The sequence below is a fragment of the Zonotrichia albicollis genome, chromosome 1 (assembly GCF_047830755.1).
Source record: "Zonotrichia albicollis isolate bZonAlb1 chromosome 1, bZonAlb1.hap1, whole genome shotgun sequence".
Classification (NCBI taxonomy): domain Eukaryota; kingdom Metazoa; phylum Chordata; class Aves; order Passeriformes; family Passerellidae; genus Zonotrichia; species Zonotrichia albicollis.
Genome location: NC_133819.1, coordinates 63,556,763 through 63,572,357, shown reverse-complemented (window position 1 = coordinate 63,572,357; position 15,595 = coordinate 63,556,763). Strand labels below are relative to the sequence as shown.

General features: G+C 48.3%; 1 protein-coding gene and 1 long non-coding RNA gene across 3 annotated transcripts in view; one reads left to right on the top strand and one right to left on the bottom strand.

Moving 5' to 3' along the window:
* Positions 1 to 890: 890 nt before the first annotated feature.
* LOC141729357 (uncharacterized) lies at positions 891 to 5,084 on the bottom strand. The gene is made up of 3 exons (XR_012580815.1): positions 4,260 to 5,084; positions 3,842 to 3,923; positions 891 to 1,743 (listed from the first exon to the last, which is right to left on the bottom strand). It is a non-coding gene; the product is annotated as an uncharacterized LOC141729357 (long non-coding RNA).
* Positions 5,085 to 5,466: 382 nt separating this feature from the next.
* The window catches only part of E2F3 (E2F transcription factor 3), a 42,045-nt gene continuing 31,916 nt past the window's right edge, over positions 5,467 to 15,595 (top strand). The window contains exon 1 of one of the 2 annotated variants that reach the window (XM_074542857.1): positions 5,467 to 6,091. In XM_074542857.1, the coding sequence (XP_074398958.1) occupies positions 5,765 to 6,091 (327 nt within the window). In that variant the 5' untranslated portion in view covers positions 5,467 to 5,764. The remainder of the gene's footprint in view (positions 6,092 to 15,595) is intronic. The other variant, XM_074542855.1, reaches the window with a different exon arrangement.

Sequence of the window (15,595 nt, the reverse complement as noted above, 5' to 3'; positions counted from 1 at the left end):
GACTGGAAGAGTCCCATGGGAGATTGTCCTGGAGAAGAGACCAGAAGATCAGTTGCTTTTCATGGATGGCCTCCTCCACCTTTAAGATGGTCCCACTCTAATGAGCCAGAAATCAAGCAAAGGCAACAAGAGGCTATATTGTATAGATAGTTAATCTATGGTATAGATGAACAAGGAGCTCCTAACAAAACTCAAAGGAAAAATGTAAGAGGTGGAAGCAGTGACAAGTGGCCCAACAATAATATGGAGATGCTGTTCAGGCATTCATGGAGGGGTTTAGGAAAGTGAAAGCCCTTGTGAAACTGAATCTGGAGAGGAATGTGGAAGGCAAGAAGAAGAGCTTTTCTAAGTACCTCAACAGCAAAGGAAAGATGGGGGGAAATATGAGCCCACTGCTCAAAGGAGAAAGGAACTTGGTGGCAAAGGACAAGGAGCAATCTGAGGTACAGAATGCTTTCCTTGCCTCAGTCTTTCCTGGCAAGATTTGTCTTCAGGAACCTCAGCCTTTTGAGACACCAGTGGGAAGGTATAGAGAAAAGAGTATTTACTCTAGGTAGAGGAGGACCAAGTTGGGGAACATCTAAACAAACCAAATATATACAGGTTCATGGGATCTGACAGGATATACCAACAAGTGCAGAGGGAGCTGGCCAATGTCACTGTGAGGCCACTATTGATAATCTGTGAAAGGTCATGGAGACTGGGAGAGGTTCCTGACAACGAGAAAAAAGTAATTATCAATTCTGTCTTTCATAAGGGCAAGGAAGATTGGGGAACTAAGGTCTGTCAGCCTCACCTCAGTCCCTAGAAAGAAGATAATGGAACAAATTATCCGAGAAACCATTCCCAAACACAGAAAGATGATTTGGAGTAGTCAGTTTGGACTTATGAAGACAAGGATAGCCTTGACCAACATGATAGCCTTCTGTAACACTAGTTCAGTGGATGAGGATGAAGCACTGGATGATATTTATCCATCACTAAGGCTTTTGACAGAGTCTCCAGTAATACACTCATGAAAAAATGGATGAAGCATTGGGTAAGTTAAGGGCAGTGAAGTGGAATGAAAACTGACAGAACTGTGAGGCCCAGAGGGCTCTCATCCAGAGCACAATGTCCAGCCAGTCATTAGTGGTGTCTGGTACAGGTAATGCTGGGGTTGACAGTGTTTAACATCTTCTTTAATGACCTGGATTATGGGATGTCACACTTTCATCGACAGCAGGAAACACACATCCCATCAGTCTCAGTATTCCCTCCAGATGTCCCTTTGCTGTCACACAGGTTGTGTTCCAGATGTGTGGTATCCTTCCCTTCTCAACTCTTCCTTGCATACTCGTGAAATCAAGCTCCAAAATGCAGGAAATTAATTACTTGAAGGTTAATAATTAGCAGGCTGGGGGGGGGGGAGTTGCACAATGCCAGTTCTACCCCTCACATGTATGCACAATGACATGGTCTTTTATTATGTGGACATTTTTCCTGCACAGTTCTCATTCAGTATGAAGGATGGGCAAGTCTCATGGAATAGGTAGCTCTTGAGTATTCACTGCCCTCATAATTATTCCATATACAGGGCTATCCATTGCTTATTACTATTTATTCCTATTACAAACTTTCTTAGAGAGAGTTTTCACTTAGGAATGTTCTGCAGTCTCCATTGTAACATTGTCCAGAATCTTCTTCATGGGAGAAGTCTGATTGGAATCCAGGTCTTCAAGTCGGATATAACCATTTTAACATCTAGGCAAAGATTTTGTTATTGCTTCCACTACCTGCAGCAAGTAAGAATCTCAAAAAAAAGCAATTCTCATTACACATTATTTTCAGGACAAATGCAGCCTTTTCCCTAAATGGCTGCAAATTGCTTATCATCACACAGATAAAGACCATATTGGCAAGGATAGCAGGACACTACCATAGAACCATACTCACAAGGAAAGATAAATCACAGCTGCACACCAGCCTTAATTATAGTATCTCCTAAGCCTTTGTGTTCTGCAGGGTACTTTCTCTGCAACAGATACCTGGATGATGACATCCCTTTAGGCAGTAATGTGTTTTTTAGAGACCAACAGAAGTCCTTGGGCCTGCAATTAGCTTCCTTTATGTAGCTCTCTGTACACTTCCTATGTATGTTTTAATTTCCACTTTCTTTAGGTTCCTTCCACTAGCTCCAGCAAGTGAAATGCACATTTAACAGGTCCCACTGCAAACTGATATATCTGCCACAGAACTGTGTTTCAAGAAAAGAACAACACATCTCTTCTCCCGCAGTATTTTCTGCAGATTTCAGTTTATGGGCAGCAAAATTGCTGTTCAGATGAACCCCATGCTTTTTATTTAAAGATCTTCCACCAGGCATGCCACAGTCACAGCACAACTCCGCTTCCCAAAGACAGGAACACAGGACCCTCCCATTCAGATGATATGAGCCCTGCGACCTGGCCATCCCACTTGGCTGTTCTACAACTCTGGGACTAGCTTTTAACACGATATGTCTGGTTACAGACATGAATCTGTGGTAAGGATTTATTTTCCATTCTTTTGTAAAAATAGCTGGTTTTTTTTCTGGGTTTATTGCAGTTCAGTTAAAATGTCCTTCTGAGAGTAACACTGTTTTCCTTGCTTCTTGAAAACTTCCAGCCTTTCTTATGCATTAAGCCAGACCCTTTCCTTCAAAAAGTAGAATAACACTCAAAGAAGTAAGATAGGATTTAACTGTTAATAGTATAGCTTTACTTTATTTCAACTACTTGACTTACACCCTTGACAGAGGAATGAGCTCCTAGAAACTTAGATGATGAACCAATACATGAAAGTGAATTCTGAAGTGTACCATGCACTGTTTTACTCCCTCAATTTAACTGTGCTTTGTTTTTGCTCCTGGGATCCTGGCTAGTCACGTCTATATGGCTCTTTTTATACCCTAATTTTTGCTGTTCTTTCTGTTTAAAGGCCTACTCTAAGGACTCTAATTTTGCCATACTCATTCTGCTGTGGTTTTTATTTATTGCTTTCTTTCCTTATGCTGAAATATCAAGGCCCACGTTTCTTCTTTCCATCTTGCAGGATCCTTGAAACCAATGTAGTGCTACTATTTCGATACATATAAAAAAAAATAAATCTTTACTTTGAGCTATGAGCACATTGCCTGCCTGCACTTTTCTTTCTGTCTGGACTTTCTCTTCACCCTTTGCCCGCTGTTCTTGTTTCTCAGCCTCTTCCCTGTTTTGGCCCTTGGATGTGCCTCAGCTCTGCACGAGGCAGTGACTCCTGCCATGGGGCACTCTTGCAGGATGGGGAATTAGCTGAAGATGACAGGGACCATGGCAGAGGGAAACCATAAAAGGTGGTTGAGAAGGAAACTGGAGATGAACTACACAGTAGGGAAAGGTTTGTGTTTCTGCCTGCTTCTCCTTGAGGAGCCTCACCCAGCCAGCAAGGTGCTGCTCCACGTGCTGTGGCCTGGGCATGTTAAGCACAACTTTTACCTGCTTCACCTTGTGCACGGGCACAGAGCTGGACATTGCTGGCTGACCTCTTAAGAGCAATCCACAGTAGCAGAACTGATAATTTGGGTGAAACTTTAAAGACTGCCAAAGTTCTGCAGAAGAACATGAAATTTTCCAGGCAATCCCTGCTCCCACCTGGGCTGGAAGGACCATAATGAAGGCTTTTAGGTCTTGGATGCTGAGTACAAATGCAGACTTGCTAAAATAAGTCTTTCTCATCTATTAAAAAGACTTCATGGTAAGCTACTGTAGGATTTCCTTACCACAAAGTTCATTGATCCCCAATTGTCTAGATTAAATTTAATATTTCCTAAAAAGTTCATTACCCGCTCCACAGAGGAAGAGCCATCTTCTGTCACCTTTTGTGTATCAGGTCACCACTGTCATCCCCTCTTCCCCTACTTTTGCCTGTGACAAAACAAAAGCCAGAAACAAAGGTTTCTTCTTTTACAAAGAAGGACACATTTTTCTGACCAGGTTTTCTTGCCCATTTTTCCATGGATTCTCTCCATGTGGTATCTTTCCTAAGGTGCAGTGCCCAAAACTGCATCCAGTAGGGTAATCAAGGCTTTTTCAGTGCCAAACAGAGCAGAATTTATTCCTTTGATGGAAAACATGCCCAGAATGGAAGATGCCCTTATTTAATATCAACAGTATTGCACCTTAGTCCTCAATCTCTGATTGACCTGGGGTCAGACCAGGAGAACCTTTAGGCAGGGCTAAGGATTTGATAGAGCAACTCACTTGGTCATGCCCCTGCTAGAGATGGAAACACGGAAGGTTCCCAAGGAAAAGGATCCTTATCTGCCTGACTTAGCAGCGGCAGCCTGGACACGCTGTCTGTGGAAGCACTGGTTGAGGGAAAGGTGTGTCTGGAAAAAAACATGAGAAAATAGGGCATGGCCGGTGGGTGCTGGGCAGGGTGGGGCATTTAATAAATTAAAGGGGCCTGTTGGCAATGCAGCTTAAATTCAGGGGTAGGGCGGTGTTTGGCCGAGCTTTGGACTGAATTATCTTGGAGATCTTTTCCATTGCTTAACGATTCTATGATCCTAAGGGGGCAGTTAGTAAGTGAACTGGGAAGAGCTAGTGAGCATACTTCCACTGTTTCACCTCTTGGAAGTAATACAGACCATGATAGGAGGGGGTATTTTGCTAATCGCTCACTTTTTGGGGGAGAAAAATAAGTAAAGTGCTTCGGGTGAGCTGATTTGAAAATCTGTGGATGCAGGCGCACGGAGAAAGCGGAAAAGCCGTTCCCCAGCTACCGGAGGTGACATCCCGCGCCGGGACGCTTTTACAAGGTTCCCTGGAACTTCCCCGCTGGCGCAGGCCGGTGCCTCTCCGAGCAAGCCGGGGCGAGAACTCAGGTGACCCCTCCCGAGGCGCAGAGCCGCGGCGCGGGAACGGCACCTCCGGGCAGCTCCGCAGCGGCACCGATCGCGCCCACCGGGCGGGCGGGCGAGAGCCTTCCGAGGGCTGCGGAGCGACGCTCGCCGCACGGCCCCTGCGCCGAGGGGAGCCCGGCGGTGTCGGATCAGGGTCGGTGTCGGCGGGGGATCGGTGTGGGTCTCGGATCGGTGTGGGTTATGGTGCCGGGGCGGGCCCGGGGCGGGCCCGGGGCGGGGCCCGGGGCGGGCCGGGCGCTCCGTGCGGGAGCAGCTGTCACTGTCAGCGAGCCGGCGAACCGGGATCCCGGCCGCGCGCAGGGGGAATCCCCCAGCCTCGCCCCCGCAGCCAATCGACGCGCCGGATGCAAATCGCGGCCTCGCCCGGGCCAATGGGAAGGCGGAGGGGCGGGGAGGCGGCCCCCCCCGTTGGACGGCGCGGAGGTCGGCGGGGGCCAATGAGGCGGTGAGGCGGGCGGGGCGCGCCCCGGGGGCGGGGACATGCAAATTTAGTTTGAAAAGAGGGCGGGAAATCCGAGTTTCGCGGGAGGCCCTTGGCGCGTAACCCGTCTCCTTTCCCTTCATTCATTGTCAGCAGCCGCCGCTTCCTGGAGCCATTTTCCAGCCGGCCCCACACAGCGGGAGCGGCCCCGCTCCATCCGCCGCATCTGCCCGCCCCGCCGCCTCCGTCCCCCCACGGCGCCCCGCATCCTGCAGCCGGGGCCCCCCCGGCACCCGCAGCCCCCAGTATTTTGTGTGGGGCCTCGGCATCGAGGAGGAAAGGAGCTGGGAAGGCCGGGGGGGGAGGAGGGACGGGGGGGAGGAGGAGACGCGGCTGCGGGGACAGACCCGGAGGGAAGGATGAGAAGGGGACTCCAGCCTTCGGCCCCGGCAGCAGCGCCGCCGCCCGCGCCGTCCACGGACTCCAGAGCAGCCCCCGCCGGCTTCCCGGCCCGCTTTGCCGCCGGCACCTTCATCCAGATCCGCAGCACCGGCGCCGTGGCGGGGGCGCCCTGTGTTGTCTCCTCCTCCTCCGCCGCCGCCGCTTCCCAGGCTCCCGGTGCCTTTGCCCCGGCGGCGGATGGGGGCCAGCCCGCTGGCAGCTCGCTGTACTGCACCCCCCACGGACCCGCCGGCAGGACGGCGCTGCTGCAGCCCGCTCTCGCCGCAGGCGGAGGCCGCCCCCCGGTAATTTTGTGTTTTCCCCCCGTCCCCGAGGGGAGGGTGAAGGGGACGGGGGGGGATCCCGCCGCCGGCCGGACCCGGGGGGCGGGCGGGGTGCGGGGGGAGGGCAGGAAAGGCGGAGGCAGCGCTTTGTTGCAATAAACTTTCCTGCCTCCTTCCCAACCCCCGCTGCCGGGTCTTATTGAAAAGGAGAGGGGGAAAAAAAGGAAAAAAAAAAAAGGGAGGGGGGAAAATAATAATCCCCCGCCACGTCCCGCCGCACGGGTGCAAAGAGCGAACAGCCGGCGGCGGGGAAGGGCCCCGGGGCGGGGGGCCGGGCCGGGCCGTGCCCCGCCGGTGTCTCCGCTTCACCCCCGGAGCCGCCGGTGACGTCTGGCACACGTGCGCGGAGGCCGCGGCTGTGACTGGGAGCCGGGGCGGGCGGGGAGGGGGACGCCGCTTCCTCCTCCTCCTCCTCCTCCTCCCTCTGGCCTGGGACAGCCCGACCGCCGGCCGGCTGCCCCCGGCCCCCGCCGCTCTCCGAAATGCCCCTGCAGCAGGTCAGTGACTCGTGGGGCGGCGGCGAGCACCGAGCCTCCTTTCCCCCCGCTTTACAATTTATATCCCCTCCTTAACATTTACGCCCCCCCCACCTTAAAAAAAAAAAAAATTCCGCCTCCCCCACTCGTGGGGTTTTCTTTGTCCTCGCCGATTTCGGGTGCGCGCTTGGCCCTCGTGGGCTCCGCCGAGTTGGAGCGCGGGGGCGGGCGCGGGGCATCCCCGCCGCCGGGGGCCGTGGGTGGCGGGAGGGGCTCAGCTGCCCCCCCGGGCTCCGGACCCCCGCCCGCCCCGCGGCGTGGGATGGCTCCGCTCCTCCCCACTCCCGCCCCGCTGCGCCCCTGCCAGGGCAAAAGGGGCTTTAGCACCCCTTCCCCCCGCCCCCTTTTCCCTGCCTCTGGTCGGTGATGGTCCAGGTATGGGATGGTGCTGTGATTGTGAAATACTTCTGGAGGAGCTTTGGGGGCAGCTGGGAGGCCCGTGAGGATGGCGTGAGCTGCCTCGTGTGTGGGTTTCTGCAGGTGTTGGTTGCTGATTTAGTGGTGGAAGTTTCAAGGCTCATCAAATCCCATCCCAAGCTTTTTTAAAAATTATTAGTATTATTTTTTACATTTAAAAATAAGTATCTTTGCTGTAAAAGAGAATAGATTTTTTTTTATGCTCTTGGTCTTCAGCATGTCCTAATAGCACTCGGTGTCAAGCAGGCTACTTCAGGCCACTTTGTAAATATTTGGCTGTCCTATGTGAAGGCTGATTCCTAGAAGGTGGTGGTAAGTGAATATAAAGAGGAGCATATGTTACATGATGATTCTGGGAAAAAAATTATACAGGCTTTTTTAGCTTTGTGGGAGGGATGTTGATGTCATAGGAACTCCTAAATTTTCTCATTAATGGGTCCTGTAAGACCTTCATGTATGATTTGAGTGCTTTTTTTTTTATTTTTTTTTTTTTTTTATGTATGCTGCTCACCTCTGGGAGGAACTCCTGGCCTTACAAACCTGGGAAAGCTAGTTTCTACCTTAAAGGTTTGAAACTGGGGAAAGTGATTTTGGCCTTTGCCTGCAAAGAAGTCCCCACACAAGTGACGAGTTTGTTGTATACCCTCAGCCCCCATATTAACTTTAGGGAGAGATGTGGGATGGAGGAAGAAGAGCGTGGTCAGGCCAGCAGAATCTACAGCTGCTGGCTGGCACCCTCGCAGGGTGATAAGCCATGCATGGCACACACCAGGAAAGGGGCTGTGCATCCTGAGAGCTGTGCTCATGCAAGTGCCCTTCTTGGAGCTGTGCTGGTTTGCTGCAGACCCATCTTTTGGCAAGTCAGGCTGAAGCGCCCTAGTGCTCTGCCTGGACTTTCTGCACCCCAAACCGCTTGGCAGGGACACTGTCCGGCCCTTTCTGGTTTGTGGCTGCCAGGCAGCTTTCCTCCAAAGTCATGGAGGATTTTCTGGGATTGGGAAGTGAGGATGTGCTGCCCTTTGTTCCTAGCTGATTATTTTTGACAAACTAGCATTGGGGACTGGTGAAAGGAATGAGAAAACACTGGGTAGCTGAGGCAGTGAGTAGCACCAATATAAATTTAGCTCTTGATTATTGAGTTGCAAGTAGTGGTTGGAGTCTGAGACCCCCAGCTGAAAACAAGGCCCTGCTATGCAAAAGACTGTAGAGGTAAGTCTAAAATTTGGCCAGCACACCTGCACTGGTTAGGATTATGAAAATACTCTTGCCTTGCAGATGTAACTGCACTGGCAACCCACCCATCACTTCCAAATATAAACTATGGTATGACTGAAAAAGAGTCAGTACAGCAGAATAGTTTAGGCTGTGCAGGGAGGTGTTCAACTACACGAGCAAATGAAAAAGGTTCTTTGGCCCAGATAAGCTGCTTCCCCTTGGGAATTTGGTAGTTCTTTTATTTGTGCTTGTGTATGTGTAACACTACTGGAAAGGCCTTGAGAAGTGGCCTAGTCCATAACAACAGGCCTCTCCAGCCCCACACTCAGGAGAATTTGCACACTGTGCCATGTCCCCAGCAAGCGTCTCCATAGTGTCCAAAGCCAGTTCCTTGCCCTGTGGCAGCTCCTGTGCCTGAGGGTTGCTAACTGGGCCCTGGTGCCCCGGAGAGCCCTGGCTCTGGGACGCTGTGACCCAGCCTGCCTGCCCTTTCAACCTGAGGGGCTTTTACAGGATGTCTGGGGAGTTAATGGAAAGTGTTACCAGGTGGATCTGAACCCCTGCTATGGCTTAAACACCAGCAGTAATGAAGAACTTAACCCTTGCAAAGCAGCCATCAGCTTGCTCCCCTTGGGAGACCCTGAGCCTCTGGAGACAGGGTCAGTGCTGTGGCAAGGGGCCAGTGGTCCTGCATCCTCCCATGCTCTCCTGCTGGGGGCTGGTGCCTTTTCCCTTCTGGAATCTCAGGCTTCCCAGGATGGAAAATTAACCCTGACCTAAATAAATAAAGGTTTTCTGCTGGGCAAGCAGGTTGAACCAGCTAATGGCAGGTCTGGGAAGTGCCAGGGACCATCAAGAGAAAATAGTGGCCAGGGATATGGTATAGGAGTTGTGACACCACGCTCTTTTAGTGTCAGTGGGTTTGTGAATTGACTTGGATCCTCATGAGAATGCAGGAGAAATTAATGGATGAGGTACCCCAAAAGCATTCTCGCTGGGGTTGCCTTCTGACTTGGTGTGAGAAAGTCACTACCATTTGCACTACCCTGTACTGAGAAATGGGCTTGCTATAAAAGCAAGCTGCTCAAAATGTTTCTAATTCAAATAGTGGAGAATTTCTTACTGTCTTTGGGCTATAAAGATAAGCCTTTAAGAAGAGGGCCATTTTCTTAGCCATGAGAAAATGCTTAAATGGAGACACCACCCACATGTTAAGTCCTTTTTAAAAGGGGCTAAATCCTCTTAACAACAATATCTTTAGAGAACTCCTGTGGCCTTTAGATGACATGAGCTGTGGAGAGGCTAGTTCGGCATACTTCAGAAGGGGGCAGGAGGATTTACATTTCCAAGCTGAATACTTAGTACCTCTCATTTTTCTGGTGGTTTAGAAAGTACCTCTTCCTTCCTCCCTCCTCAGCAAGATGCAGCTGGAAGGGGAGAAAAATGGGGTAACACAGTCATTCTCCTAGGTGTTATGTAAAGGAGCAAGCCAAATAAGACATAAATAATGAACGAGGATTTAAGTTATGGAAGAAGAACATGTAAGTCACATAAAGAAGCAGGCAGTTAACTTAGTAGCTTTTCTTTATTTTACAGCAATGAAAAATTTTGAATGTGAAGACCCCGGTGTTTTCATATTCAGATTTGTTTTCTTTGCCTGATATGTTGTGTTAGCAAAAATGAATGTTAGTATGAGTCTGGGACCTTTGCTTTTTGACTAGCATTTAAGGGATTTTCTTTGTTCAAATCCCTCTTCTCCAGCAACACAGTGTTTCTGAGCCCCAGGAGGTACCGCATGGTCCTTTGGGTGCAGCTGTCTGAGGCGGGTTCGAAGAAGTACAAATCATGATGGCCCTAACCACGCTGACCAACATCTTGTGAAACGTGGGCATCCTACTAAAACCCCTCAGGAAGAGGCTGTAACTTGCTGATGGCTTTGCTATCCTCATGCAGAGTCCAGCTGTGCTGGTGTGGCTCCATCTGCACCAGAGCTCCTGAGCATGGTAGCCCCACAAAGATGATAAGGGCTCTTGGCAGGGTTCCATGAGCAGCTGAGCTGCTCAAAGGCTTTAGTGTTGCTGGAAGGAGTAGGCTTGCTTGTCCCTCACTGTCTCCTCTAGATCATCTCCTTTGCTCTGCCTATGACCAAACAGGGTTCTTCTCCTCCTGCTGTGCCTGGGGAGCATCTGGCTGTGCTGACAAGTTGGGTTTTATTCTGTTTTAACAAGGAAGAAGAGCTCGGTGTGAGCACTAGGTCTGGCAGGTATCTTGGGCCCAAGATGGAGTGAATGAGAAGGAAGGAGACAGGAACTTGCCCATGTAGTGGTGCAAAGGTGTTAAATTGTCCCAGCAAGCCTCCATTTTATCATGTTGGTCTTATTGTTCTTTCTGTGAGTGTATTTTTCTTGCACCACCAGTCTGCTTACCAAAAATCTGGGTAGGGGTCACTTTATGTCCTGTTTATTCTTCTGTAGAGGATGCTCTACATGGTTGAGCCAATACAGGCATTTTGTTTTCCCCCATTTTATTCCAGGTGTGTTGATGCTGTTCTGTTAATTTTTACTGTGTGCTTATCTGTGAGTATGTGCAAGCATTCACAAGAAGAATAATCTTTGAATTCAGGAACAGCTGCATATTTTGCAAGATGAAGGGTTTCCCCACTACTTCTCTGACTATGACTGTGGCAAGTGTTTCAGGAAAGAACACAGGGAAGGAGGCTTGCACAGGAAAGGCCTTCGTGCTTCAAGAGAGCACTTTCTTGGTCAGGGGTTACAGTGGGTTTCATAGCTTCCAGTGGCTGGTGGTTTTTATGATCCCTGTTTGAATCTAGCTGTATTTCTAACCTTAGGTAGCAACAAGTTCTAGCCATGATTTAGCTATTTTGTATGAAAGGAACAAACTATTTTCTTTGTTTCTTGCCTTGCTTCTTGGTTTTTTGGTTTTTTTTTTTCAGTTTGAACTTGCTGTCTATAGCGTTCTTGGGTGATCCTAGATATTGTGGTAGGGAAAAATGATTTTCTGATATGTTTCTCTGCGCAGTTTATGATAAATTATCTTACGTCCTCAGATGTCTTCTCCATTCTGAAGAGTGTCAGACAATTCATTTCTCCTGGAATGAAAGCCATTAATGTTAAGCTAAAGGTGTCCTTTTGTAAAGGAGCCAGATGGGTGTGAAACCAAGTGTGTCTTCTGTAATTGTGAGTTTTTACTTGTGAAACTTATGTGGACTGGCAGCTTTGAAAGATGTTTGGAACACGTGTTCAGCTCACTTTGCAGAGACCCTTTCAGACCCAGCTAGTTTCGTGATGTCTTAACCTGGCCCTGGGGAGTGGGAGGTGTGAGACAGAGGGAATGAGTAGGCATGGCTGCTGTGGGAATAGCTCATGATGAGATGCAAAAAGGAAAGTGAAGTAGCGCCATTCCTCTTTGGAGCCCAGTCCTGTGCAGGCCAGTAGGCCTGGTGTGGTTGTGGGAGGGAAATTCAGCCCATCCCTCCTGTTCCGAGCACCAAGAATGAGATTGGTGAAATGAAGATAGGAGCTTTTCTTGGTAGCTTCAAGTATGGTACCTTTCAGGCCTCACTTCTGAAGGTGTCTGCCTGGCTGATGGCCATGGCTCTGGTGGCAGGGCTGGTCCTGCTGCTGGTGTGCAGGGGTGGGAACGTGGCTCGGGCTTCAGCCCTGGTTTGTGGGGGAACTGCCTGACAAGGATGAGTTGGAGACTCTGACTTCAGTTCCAGTGGTGGTAACAAAGATCCAGCCCAGCCCAGTGTGGGGCTTCAGCAGATGGAAAGCTCTTAGAGTGACTAAATCTCCCGGTTTTAGAGTCTCTGCAAATAATCCCATTTACAGCTGGCAGCCCTGAGTGTGTATATATGGAGGTAACTCTCATCCTTACAAATGACTAAGTTGGACTTCAGGCTTTTGTTTTGGCTGACAGAGTTGATCACTTCCTGCATTAGTTTTCAAGACCAGGGTTGTGCACAAAAGATGAATTCTGGGGAGCAGAAACCCCCATCATGTTCTGTGGTGGAAGTGGTGTGCAGTGTGAGGGAGGCTGCCCGTGCCTCTGGGATGGGGCTGCTGCAGTGCTGGAGGGGCTGCTGGTGAGGTATTTGGATTCTGTTTCAATTTCAGTTCTGTTTGAAGATGGGCTTGGCAAAATTGCCCAATATATCACATCTTTAAAAAGGAACTATTTAACTTCTGTTTTCCTCAAGAAAGTTGGTCCAAAACCACACTTGGAAGTGCTATGCCTGGCATGGGTGTCTCTTGAAGTACTGTGCTGTCTGCTTGGATGCTGCTGCTGCTATTTGCTGGATCTAGTGGCATTCATGGAGTTCTTAATGCCTTGTGAGCTCAACATAGCCTGTGGTAAATATTTGCATCTGCAAGCCCTGTAAAGGGAGAAGGGGAAGCCTGACTAGGTGTTGATTAAGCCAGAGCTTAATGAAAATGGCCTCTGTTGTGTGGTTAGAGAGTACTACTTCATGGGTTTTAGCATCCCTTTTATACATACATGAATGCATAGCAAATGTGCTGTTGGCAAACTGAGCTTGCCTAAGGTTAATGGTGTGTGTCACGAGTCTCCTGTCCCACTTTATGAACGTGGGCAGTTGTTGACCTGACCTGTGACAGTGTGAAAACTAACATGCTAGCTCTGGCACTGCTGCACATGCATGCCCTGCAGCTCTCAGGTGTTTTGTGTCTAAGCTCTTTGGCCTAGGACTAGCTAGGAAGGCAGAGTGGAGAGTTAAAGATCACCTTCTCAGAGTCAGCTCGCATCTCTTTTGTGAATGTGCTGAGTTATGTGGGCAAATACGGCTTTTTTTTATTCCTGGCTCTAAAAGTAAAACCAGTATTCCGTTTCATTGCTTTCTTTGAGTAGGAGACTTAATTTGATCACCTCCAGCTACTTTCAAGATTCTTCCAACTTGTATGTGGCTGCATTTAGGCCCAGAAGTATCCACTCCGTAAGGCTGGTACCATATTCAGGTGCCTCACTTGAAGGGTCTAGAACCTGATTTTTCAGAAGATGTGGGGTGTTTCCTGTGATGCATGCTTGCAGTATTGCAGATGTTGAGTCCTTAGAACTTTATATGGACAAATCACTGTTAAAGCAGAGGCTGCTATTATTTTGGCCTTCATTTCTTTTTTTTTACAATGAAATTTTACAATCCTGTCATATAGACCTTGCAAGCCGCTAGATGTTTTGCAAACATCTGTGAAAACTTTTAGAAAACATGTAAACAACTATTTTTGGTAAAAATAAGTTGAATTGGGCGTCTGGGCAACAAGAGATGTTTGCTTAGCTTTCGTTGCTTCAGCTCCAGCATTCCTACCTTGAGTTGTGGTATGTCTGCTGGTTATGTATGCACAGATTCTAAAAGTAATTTTCATTAATGGACTTCTTGAAAGACATTCTTGTCTTAACCATGCTATTCTGGTTTGGGGTTTTTTGCTTGTTGTACAGCTGTTGGTTCAAAGGTTGCTGCATATTGCATAACTAATGCTAGAAGAGGGGGGCGGGTGAAGGAGCTCATTGGCAAACTTCCTTCCTTGTTAATTAAGGTGACATTAAAGGTCTCTGGTTTAGGACTCAGTGGTGCACACCATGCACTGCAAGAGTCTAATTCTTATATGTCATGTCAGGCTCATTGGTCCACTGCTAGTTCTCTCTGAATATAACTTTGTCTTAATTTTGGTTCTACCCGTTAGTTATAAAATCATACTAAAATTAGAGTGCATTAACAGATACTTTTTTTTTTTTGCAAGTCACTGAATATGCACTGTAGGATTTTATATTTTTTACACATTTTAAAGTACAGATGTAATTTTAGAGTGAAATACTTCTCTGTGGGGTGAGTGTACTATGCTGTCTAAAAACTTAGCTTTCAAGTTTGCCTTTAAAATGTTTTCCAGAAACAAACTGACATGTAGACTTGCTTGCTTCCCTCCTTCCTAGACCTTCAATTTAGGAGGTGTCATCTAGCAAATTTTAGGTCTGGAAGAAAAAACCTTATCTCTTGGCCCAGCAATTATATTGGTGCAGTCCACTGAGGTGAACAATAGCCTTCTGCCTTTTCAGGTGCTACACGAGTGTAAGCAGATAAGTATGTAAAAAGTACAAAATGGTGCACGGAGAAGGTTTCATCTTGTACCATAGGTGCAAGGGTGGTTTGTGTGTCCCAGGTTGTCTCCCATGGCTTAGGCTGGGTATCAGGAAAATGGTCTTCACCCAGAGGGAGTTTGGGTACTGAACAGGCTCCCCAGGGCAGTGGTCACAGCACCAAGACTGGCAGAGTTCAAGAAGCCTTTGGACGATGCATAGTGTGATTATCAGGGCTGTCCTGCAGGGCCAGGAGCTGGACTCAGTGATCCTATGGGTCTGTTGCTGCTCGGGTTATTCTATGATTATTAATGGGTAATGCTTTTAAACTAAAAGAGTGTGGATTTAGGTTGAGATGGCTTTTACAGCAAGGCTAATGAAACATTGGAGCACATTGCTCAGACAGGTGATAGGTACCCATTCCTGGAAACATTCGAGGCTGGGTTAGATGGGGCTCTGAGCAACCTGATCCAGTTAGATGTCAGTGCTCATTGCAGGGGGGTTGGACTACATGACCTTTAAAGATCTCTTTCACCCCAAGCTATTCCATGATTCTGTAGGAAAATGCATGCTCTAAGGAGCAAATCTGAAGGGTTTGCTGCATTCTCTGAGTGCTTCTGTAATGGAAACTGGGCTTTCTTTCACCTTCTGCTTGGGTGTTTTTTAACATCTGCTGTCTCTAAAGTAATTTACCTACCAGGGACACTAGAAATGGAATTATATGGAATTATAATGTCTTGAGTGATGCTAGTAACCTAATAGTGCCTTCAGTACTTGTTTTCTTGTGCTGTTAATTCTGGAATTAAATGGCAATTACCATGTATATATGCTGGTGCTATTTTGCCTTGCCAGCGCTGTGTTTTTAGACAGCGTTGGTCCCACACATTGACAGTCAGTTTTTTGTCCCCATACAGTAAGCTAGTTCACACTTTGTCTAATGTCTTCGCATAGCGGGAATTGATGTTGGTTACAGCTCTCACAGAAGCCTTTTGTGTGGTGATATCTGAAAGCTGTCTTGTAGGAGCTTTTATCAAGGCTTTTGCAATGAGGCCATTATCTCCGCTCGTGGAAAACATAGATATTCGCAGAAATTTTTATAGCAGTGCTTGGTAAGTGTCATGCTGGGACAGAGTGACAATGCTGGAGCAGGACAGAAATAATACCCGAGGTGGCAGCCATGCCGTGGCGG